Genomic DNA, 9,572 nt, shown 5'->3' with positions numbered 1-9,572 from the left:
GTCATCAGAGTGCGCCTCTCGCCGGCCAATCGGCAGGTCGGCAAGGCCTCACTTCCGGCGGCGGCGGCGGCTGGAAGCTGAGGTGAGGCTGGACCCGGACCCGGACCGGGACCCGGACCGTGCGGGCGTCTCTCCCTCGGACTGTCTCCAGAGAGAGGAGACAGCTGTAGGCGTGCCGGGAGCTGCGCGAAACGCGGCCCCACCCGAGGCTTCCCGCGGTATTGTGAGCAAGCCACGGCAATTCTAGGATTACCTTTACCGGTTTAAAGGGGATTTGGTTTTTTTCCCTGCGTATGTGGTAGAAGCAATTTCTTTTACTCAGTATGCGAAAGGCATAAAGGAGCTTGAAGTCGCTTTAACTTTTCCCTCAAGTATAATGTTTCTGGGGAATACAGTCATCTTATAGCTTATTTCTGGTGTGGTATAAATGTGGTTGGTTGTCATGTGCGGTTTTTTGTTGCAACTAGGCAGATATTCTGAAGCATCTTTTCACATGGATGAAACTCCTACTGGCTTAATAATGAAACTTGGCTTAAGTATCCAGGTGCTGAAATGTAAATGGAGATTTTGGTTACTAACTTGAGCCAGCAACAAGGTTGATACTTCACCAGTGTTTTGACTGACAAAACTAAATGCCATAAGCTTAAATAAAGTTTGATTATTATTATTGTGAAGTGTTTCACCAGAATGTTCTTAACCTTTGTTACATTTGTTGGGTTGCAGATTGTCCATAGAATTTGGCTTGGCTGGCCAGAATTGCTCTTGGCTGGAAACAATGAAGCATTATTTTGCATGAAACTTGTACAGGACTGAGATCATGGCATCTTCAACAAACTTAGATGTCGGTGCCCAGTTAATTGTGGAAGAATGTACCACAAACTACAGCCTTCCACCGATGCCAGACATTAAAGTGGAGCATCAGCTTGACACCAGCACAGAGGAGGGCCCAGCTCAGAGTGTCACCATGGGGATGAAATTCATTTTGCCCAATAGATTTGATATGAATGTCTGCTCACGCTTTGTGAAGTCTTTGAATGAGGAGGACAGTAAAAATATTCAAGATCAAGTCAACTCTGACCTTGAAGTTGCATCTGTCTTATTTAAAGGTTGAAGTTATGGTACAAAATGTTATCTGTGGACTGTATCATCCTGTTATTATGTTTTCTTAAAAAAACTTCTGCTTTATATGTGCATTATATTGATAATTTTTCTAAGATGCATTCCTCTAATATTTTTATTATATGCTTGATGGATTATTAATGTTAAAATTTTCTCCAATACTAATTTTTATACTACATTTTAAATACATATATTAAGTGAAAAATCAGTGGCACAAAAAGTCTCTTAATTTAGTAAGAGCTGATGCTAATTAGGAAAACAAGCTGCTTCTGTATGGCATGTCCTTCAGCAGTATCCTTCTTCATAAAACACTGCTGGACACACTGTATGATCAGATTCAGTGGCTTTCAGCAACATGCTGCATCTTTTCATGAGGGTGATGAAAGATAACGTGGGCCGCATGTGTTTTGTCACTGTGGCTGTACAAAGCCTCTAGTCCTAGCAATGGGCTTGCCACTGTAGCTTCACACTGCTTGAAGGCAAATGCTGCTCCAGGTCTGGATCCCTGCAGCTAATCCAGCCATTGCTGGACAGCTTCATCAGAATTGATCCATGCTTTTTCACAGCTGAGGATATGGATACAGAGCAAAATTAGGATTTCCATCTACTTCCTTTTAACAATTCTAGCACTTGCTGTCATATTTCAGACCATTAGTGGTATATCTTTTCATGAAGTTCATGTAACCTATTTCCTTTAACAAATGCAAAGCCAGGCCTGCTTTGAATTTTGATGGTTTTACTGATTTGTGTTGTTTGGCTGCAGATCAGCCATTGCAGGTTTCAAACTGTTTTGATTCTCTCCAAGTGCTTACTAGCAGAGACGCAGGTCTGAGTGGCAGATTTACACCCATCAGCAATAGGGTTGTTTATCTGAGGTAACATTTGTAAATCCCTTAGAAGTAGTCCTGTAAATCCAGGGGCCACAGGTCAAAATCTATGGTAGGACTCTTAATTCAGTACAGTCAGTTGTAGCTGTTTGATTGGCAAACAAAACATAATTTTGTTTTCTCTTACACTCTACTTCTTTTAATTAGTTCTCTCCCTGAATTTGTGCTTGCATTTATGATCACAAAGTTCTCTATGGTGTTATTTCAGTGTGTGTGTTAATTAGCTTCTAGTCATTAATTACTGGTGCATAGTCGTGTCAAATCAATTAAGCCAATATGGAGTTTAATCCTTCAATATGTCTTCTCAGTATTTAATCTCAAAACCAAAAGCTGCTTTTGAGAATTAGAAGCCAAAACAACATATAAATGTATTCTGTAATAAAATCCTATTAGGTTCTAAGAGAAAGCAAGAGCAGTTAGTATGAAGGAATACATCAGCAGCGAATGACTTCCTGAATTCTAAGCAGTGACCTGCTGTTGCCTTTTATGTAAGTTAGTGTGGAGCCTGTCTTCCTGCTGGATGAGTATTCATCAGGCATCCATAATGCTATTAAAATTTTATCCAGGAGTGAGAGAAGCCCTGGTGAAGAAAGTTAATGAAGGTTGTCTCCACTCGTGCAGTGGACTGACTAGGGAGCAGGCAAAGGCTGAGCAGGTACCTGAGTGCATGTCTGACCAGAGCTGTGTCATGTTATTGCCTTGGAGAGTGTCTGTAAGAAGATGACAAATTAAGTAAAGCCCTCTTACATAATAAATCCACACCAGGTATGTTGAAAAATCTAGACAAAGGCTTACCTCATTTAGAGGTGTCTCTGGGTGACATGCCATACTGAACATATGAACTAGCATAATTATTTTATGCTAGAAATTAATGCAGCCCTTTATTCAGCTTTTACAGTACACAGTGGGAAGAGCACATGTCACAAAGCTTTCTTAACATGGATTTCAAAGGTCTTGTGAATACTGGTACTTTACAGTTTGACTTAGACTCTAGATTGCTTTTAATGCTCTTATTAGTACTGAAATTCTCTCTTTTTTTTTCAATGTAGCTGAATGCAACAGCCACACTTCTCCTTCCCCTGGTATCCAAGTAAGACATGTTTATACTCCATCAACTACTAAGCATTTCTCACCAATAAAACAATCAACTACACTAACCAACAAACACAGGGGAAATGAAGTCTCTACAACACCTTTACTTGTAAACTGTAAGTATCCTTCTGCCTTTACTATTAATAATTACTTCGTGAACTCTGTGTTGGATTTATGCAGTTTTTGATTTGGTGTTGGAATGAACTTTAAGGTAAGAAGAAAACATTGAGATAGTCTTGTCTAATTTCACATGGGTCCAACCATAAAATAGTCATCCACCTGAATGGAATTCATGACTAAATTTTATTTTCCAGAAAGAAAAAAAAAAAGCCAAAAAAACACTTACCTATGCTTTCAAAATCAAGAATTAGATTCTAAGTTGTAAGTTAATGTACTTCGTGCCCATGTTTTCTGAACTTGTGCATCTTAAAATTAGATGACTGGTAAATGCTGCAGGATACTTAAGATGTAATGTAAAAACAGAATACTGCAAGTGTTGTGATTGTCACAGATCTTGAAAATCAAGGAAGCATTGTTTCTGGTGGGGTTTTTTTGTGAATTGTCAAGCATTTCCTTTATAAATAGATTTGCGGTAATTTACTTTATTTTGTCAGTAAACTATTTTCTCTATAAATTAAAAGTAATTTTTTTAAAAGAAAAATGCTACTTGCATGGAAAAAATTAATCGGGAGCTGCAGTGTAGTCCACTGAACAAAATACACCATCTTTCTAAATAAACTAAACTTTCATGTAGTGACTTGGAAGAGGACAGTGAACATTTACAGTTAATGTAATCATTAGCTAATTTTGTTACTACATCATGTGGATAATTTATCACATATAGCCTCCTGAGCACCTTTCAGGCTTGCTCCAAGTTGCAATTATCAAAACCATGCATCCATGCAGTTTTTTGTGGGATTGGAGGTTATTTCTTCATAGCCTCTGAAATGACAAAAAAACCTCTCAATCTTCGTTTTCCTCTCTACATGTCAGGTTCTGTGTAGTTTTGTAATTCCACATTGCAGTAGTGAGAGTCACACTAAAGGCCTTCTTTGTTGAATAGAAGGACAGGTCTTCTGGTGATTCAAGTGTGGTTTTTAAATTAAACATATTTAATTTTTCAAACTGTGTTCATTTTCATTTGATAAGTGGGTCTTAAAGTAATCTTGGGTCACTGACTAAACAGCAGTGAAGAGAGCATGTTACTTTGTAAAGAGTTGATGTGGGAAGCATTCTTGCTTTCAAGAATGACTGCTGCATTGGTTTAAAAATTGCCTAAATCTGTGAAAACTTTGGAAAATTTTCAGGTTTTAATAATGATATAAGTTCAGAGCATAAGGTGAAATCATCTACACTTTGGATTCCGAGTTCTATACTGCTAAAACCAATGGACATGTTATGCTCAGCTCTAAATAGAGCAGAATGAAAATTGGTGTCTGTAACACATGCTTCTGCTTCCTTTTTTGCAGCTTTATCAGTTCATCAGCTGGCTGCTCAGGGAGAAATGCTGTATCTGGCCACACGTATTGAACAAGGTGAGACAGAAGGAGGTTAAATGCCTTCTTTTTTCCTTTGAGCTATTTATATGCTGTTGTGTTTGACGTTTTCCCCAAAGCTATAAAGTCCTCAATCACGTTACAAACTGGAGGACATTTGAGGTATCTGTTCTTTGCAGATGTGGACTATTGTTTTGTATCAGTCTATTACTCACTGTATAATTTGCATTTTAAGTTAAAATATTAACATTAATAGGAGTCGGTAAATCCCTTCCTCTCCCTGCTTTCCAGCTATATAGGTAATCCATGGAACTAAGAAAGGAATATGTTAGTTCTGTCACAGCAGTTTATTTTATTTTTAATTTATCTTTGTAATTTGAAACATACTTCTATTAATGGTGGCTTTCCAATTCTATTTAATCAATCAACATAAAGATCTGCATGTTGCTAATTTAAGCCATGGCTCACACCTGCAGTGTAATAGAACTACACATTCTGAATAGTGTGGCATTTGTATGTCCCTAATACATGTACAAAATTTCAGCTCTACCTAACATATTTATGACTTTAGTAACATGAATAGTGTATTCTTAATGCACTAATAGTAATCACCCATGCTTTCAGTGCATTCTTGTTGACATGTTTACTGGAAAAAAGATAGTGAGTCACTGAGTCTAAATACTTTGTACTGAGCCATGTACATGAAAAGCAAATAAATTCTGGAGTGTAGGTAGCAGATAAAAGTGCTTATTTTGGTGCTATGATAAGCACGGAACTTTTAAAGTACTTAGATATTAAAAAAAATACCCAGATCAAATATTTGTCAGCCAGTTGTTAAAAGTTCCCTTTTCTTCTTCCAGATGCACTTGATGTAGATGTTAATGGTTTTCACTGACAACTTACTGATTACATGAACTCTGTGGGGAATGGAGTTGTTTTATCTGTATTGCTGTACAAGTTCATTCTTTACAAAATTGTATAGCTCTATTTAAAAAACACATGGTCTACAGTATAATACAGGATGTACCTCTTTATTTTTCAAATTTTTATTTTTTGTCCTTTATCTTCTCTGCAAAGGTGAAGCCCAGATTACAGACAACTTGTAATATTTCTGTGCAAAAACAGAGTTTGATTTACAGAGCTTTAAAACTTAGATTTTAAATTGTTAAACTAAAGGCTAAAATTTTACTTTTGTTAATTGGATGTGTTTTTCTTTCTGGGACAGAGATACTACCACCATCACTGGGACAGAATTTTGTTTTTAAAATTGAGAATGACTTTTAGGTCACACTGGGTCCCAGTAAATAAATGTTACCATCAACACGTTTCACCAGCTGATACAGTGCAAGGAATTGTGAAATCCTTGTGAAAAGGATTACTAAGTTATGTATTTTTCTCTGAACAGAAAATTTAATCAATCATAAGGATGAAGAAGGATTTACCCCTCTGATGTGGGCTGCAGCTCATGGGCAGATAGCAGTAGTGGAATTTCTCCTCCAGAATGTAAGGAAAAAAATCACAATTGATCTTTGAATTAATTTACTCTTCAGTTTGTTTTGCCTTCCTAAGTTTGTCGATGCTGCTATAAGCTTAAAAGTTTTAAAGGTCTGTGTAAAATCTCAAATTTGCTTTTTTTTTAATTGATACTTTATTTCAGGGTGCAGATCCTCAGATTCTGGGGAAGGGGCGAGAAAGTGCCCTCTCACTGGCCTGCAGTAAAGGATACACAGATATTGTCAAAATGCTGCTTGACTGTGGAGTTGATGTCAATGAGTATGACTGGGTAAGACTCTAGCTTGAATTTTGTCAGAGGGTGCTTTGGCCAGAAAATTGAAGTGGGACATAGCATTGGTCTGAGTTTAAAAATTGTTCTACTTCTGAAATACTTGAGAGTTTCAAAACTTCCATAGGATAGGAAAAGCTAATGCTACTAGTTCTGACTTCTTGGCAGAAAGAGAATGAGACTAATGCTGATTTCTTGTAGAAGTGAGACTAATGCTGACTTCTTGTAGAAGTGTGATCTTAGTGTTTGAACACTACACAAAAATGATGGAAGTTGTGAAGATCTAAAACAGAACCTCATTTTTATAAAACCTAGGAAGTCTCTTTTTGGTACTTGGAAGTATAATCGTGTGTTAAGGAATTACAGTTGCGGACTGCTTAATCACTAAGTGTCTGAAGCATTTCTCTGCTTTTGCAGAACGGAGGCACACCCTTGCTATATGCAGTACATGGGAACCATGTGAAATGTGTAAAAATTCTTCTTGGTAAGCCGACTGTCCAAACCAAATTATCAGTAATAGCATACAATCAGTTCTCATTGTCAGAAATACAAGATTCTATTCCTGTTTTACATAGAAAGCGGTGCTGATCCAACTGTCGAAACGGACGCCGGTTATAATTCCATGGATTTGGCTGTAGCCTTGGGCTATCGGAGTGGTGAGTATTGTAAATGTAAACCCTTTTTAAAAAAAATTAATTTTCACAGTTTCTCATTTATGTAGCTGCTGTAATGGCCTAGTAGAGGTTTTGCAGCTCTTAACATGTTACCTATCCAACAAGTCTTAATCATCTTAAAAGCATCAGGCCAAAATGGGTAGGAGCTTCCATTCTTGTTCCAGAAGGTCAGGTACTTAGTAAAAAAATGTCACTGACCTGGATCTGTATCGCTGGACACAGATAATGGTGTTTTGGGCTGATGCAGCCATGACTCAGACAAGGGGAGCTGAGTTGCTTCCTCAGCCTGTACAAAGGAGTATGTTACTGGACAGTGGTAAGAAGCCTGCAGCCCTCCTGAACCCCTCACCCTACTTGACTGGCATGATGTTGTGTAGTTTGGAAAACCTTCTTTTAGATCAGCTCTAGCTCTAGCTTTTCTTGGAGGCAGACAGTATTCAGTGAATTATACTATCTGGCTTGGTTATGGAAACCAGAAGCAAAGAAGGGACTCCTTGTTGGTTTATTCCTTCATTGCTGCTGTCATTTTGAAAGCTGTGAAATGTCTGCCATTACAGAAATGAATAGAATCAAAAATTAAGCCCAGCTTACTCTTACGTGTCTGTATATGCCTCTCCAAGCAGAGCCCTTCACTTATGAATGAGTCATGTCATGGTTTAACACCAGGCAGCAGCCAAGCCCCACACAGCTGCTTACTCACTCCCCCACTAGAGAGATCAGGGAGAGAATTGGAAGGGTGAAAGCTGGAGAACTCATCGGCTGAGAAAATGACAGTTTAATAGGGAGAGCAAAGGCAGTGCACATAAGCAAAACAAACCAAGGAATTAACCCAGTGCTTCCCATGAGCAGGCAGGTGTTCAGCCATCTCAAGAGAGTCAGGCCCCATAATGCAAAATTGTTAGTTGGGAAGAGAAATGACATCACCACAAATGTCCCCCCCCTTCCTGTTTCTTTCCCCCACTTCATACACTGAGCTTGGTGCCACATAGTCTGGAATCTCCTTTTGGTCACTTTGGGTCACCTATCCTGGCTCTGTCTCCTCCCAACCTCACAAGCACCCCCAGTCCCCTCACCAGTGTGGCAGTACCAAAAGCAGAAAAGGTCTTGGCTCTGTGCAAGCTCTGCTCAGCAATAACAAAAACATTTCTGTGTTATCAACCCTGTGTTCAGCACAAATCCAAAATACAGAAAATTAACTGTACCCCAGCTGAAACCAGCACAGCACAACTTCACAGGAATCTACATAGAAGAGCTTCAAGAGCTCAATCTCAGTGTTTCACAGTGGTTATTTCTAATGTATGTTTTTGGCTTTCTGTTTGTAGGCTAAAAATTCGTTTTCCATGTGCTGTCAGTCTATTCAAACCAAAGAACTGGTGATAACCCCCAAAAACATTGTTTGCCTAACTGGGTGTATTGTTTTTGCATTATATAAGGCTTTTAATGTCTGAAGGAATACTGATTTTATTCACAGAATGAATTTATACATGTCTGGTTTTTATTAAATGATTGCACAGGACAAGCAGGCATCTGCCAAAAAGAAAACACTATAAGCCTAAAAACACCCAAAAATGAACACTAATTAACCTCATCTCTTTCTCTGCTTCAGTTCAGCAGGTTATTGAGTCTCATTTATTAAAGCTACTTCAAAATATCAAGGAATAACAGTTGGCTCTTCTGCAGGTGCCACATCTTGGCTTGGAGATTTGAACTGCTGTTTAGCTCTAATTGGTGACAAGAGTTGGTTGTTTTGTAACTTTACCTCAGTGCCATTACTTGCTGGCATTAGTTAAGCTTTTTAGTTCTTCCTTTTCTTTCAGTGTTGTTAATGCAAATGTGCAATGTCATCCTTTTCCTAAGTATATTTTATATAATTTTAGAAATGTCAGTTGTTGTGCATGAAAAACTTGGTAAATAAACCCAGTTTTGACCATCGAAGTGTTTACACTGAGTGCAGTGGGTGGCACTATGCTAAGTGTCCTACTTCATCACATCATTGATATATATTCACAGAAATAAATGTGTTTAGATATTGAGGGATATCACCACAGAAGATAGATATCTGTACTGTTAATAATACCAAAATGTGCACTGTTTGTGAAATTTTTGAGATCCCTGGTTAATATTTATCCTGGCTGGAGCCCCAGAACAAGTTTCATTTTTGCAATAGTGAGGAGGCAGCTAAGACCCAGAGATTATTCTGTATCACCTCACCTCATTGCTAAGAGAAGGAGGAGGTCCCTTCCAGGGAGAAGTTCTTCCCAGTCAGGGTGGACTGGTTGCAGTGGGGTTGGTGGAACTCTGCAGTGGAGTGAGCATTTTTGCATGTGAATCACTCTCTTTTTTGTACATTGATGCTGTTAATGTTTGTTTTCTTACCTCATTGCTGTTTCTAGTAAATTTTTTTTATCTCAGCCTGTGATCTTTACCGTTTTTGTCTGGAATTCCCTTTCCATCTCACTCCAGGGGAAAGCAGAGCGGGAGTGGGCAAGCAAGTAAGTGGCAGCGTCCTTTGAAGCATCTC

General features: G+C 38.5%; 1 protein-coding gene across 2 annotated transcripts; it reads left to right on the top strand.

The window, feature by feature from the left end:
* The first annotated feature begins 7 nt into the window (after positions 1-7).
* ANKRA2 (ankyrin repeat family A member 2) lies at positions 8-8,986 on the top strand. 2 transcript variants are annotated; one of them, XM_058865359.1, is made up of 9 exons: positions 8-82; positions 724-1,106; positions 3,056-3,214; positions 4,568-4,633; positions 6,000-6,097; positions 6,252-6,377; positions 6,795-6,861; positions 6,953-7,033; positions 8,658-8,986. In XM_058865359.1, exons 2-9 carry the CDS (start codon positions 818-820, stop codon positions 8,711-8,713), a joined length of 942 nt encoding a protein of 313 aa, XP_058721342.1. In that variant the 5' UTR covers positions 8-82; positions 724-817; the 3' UTR covers positions 8,714-8,986. The 2 variants fall into 2 exon arrangements, with proteins under 2 accessions (XP_058721342.1, XP_058721343.1); XM_058865360.1 differs by lacking the exon at positions 8-82 and adding an exon at positions 129-223.
* The last annotated feature ends 586 nt before the right edge of the window (positions 8,987-9,572 follow it).

The sequence above is a fragment of the Poecile atricapillus genome, chromosome Z (genome assembly GCF_030490865.1).
Source record: "Poecile atricapillus isolate bPoeAtr1 chromosome Z, bPoeAtr1.hap1, whole genome shotgun sequence".
NCBI lineage: Eukaryota > Metazoa > Chordata > Aves > Passeriformes > Paridae > Poecile > Poecile atricapillus.
This window is presented reverse-complemented; position numbering and strand designations above follow the sequence as displayed.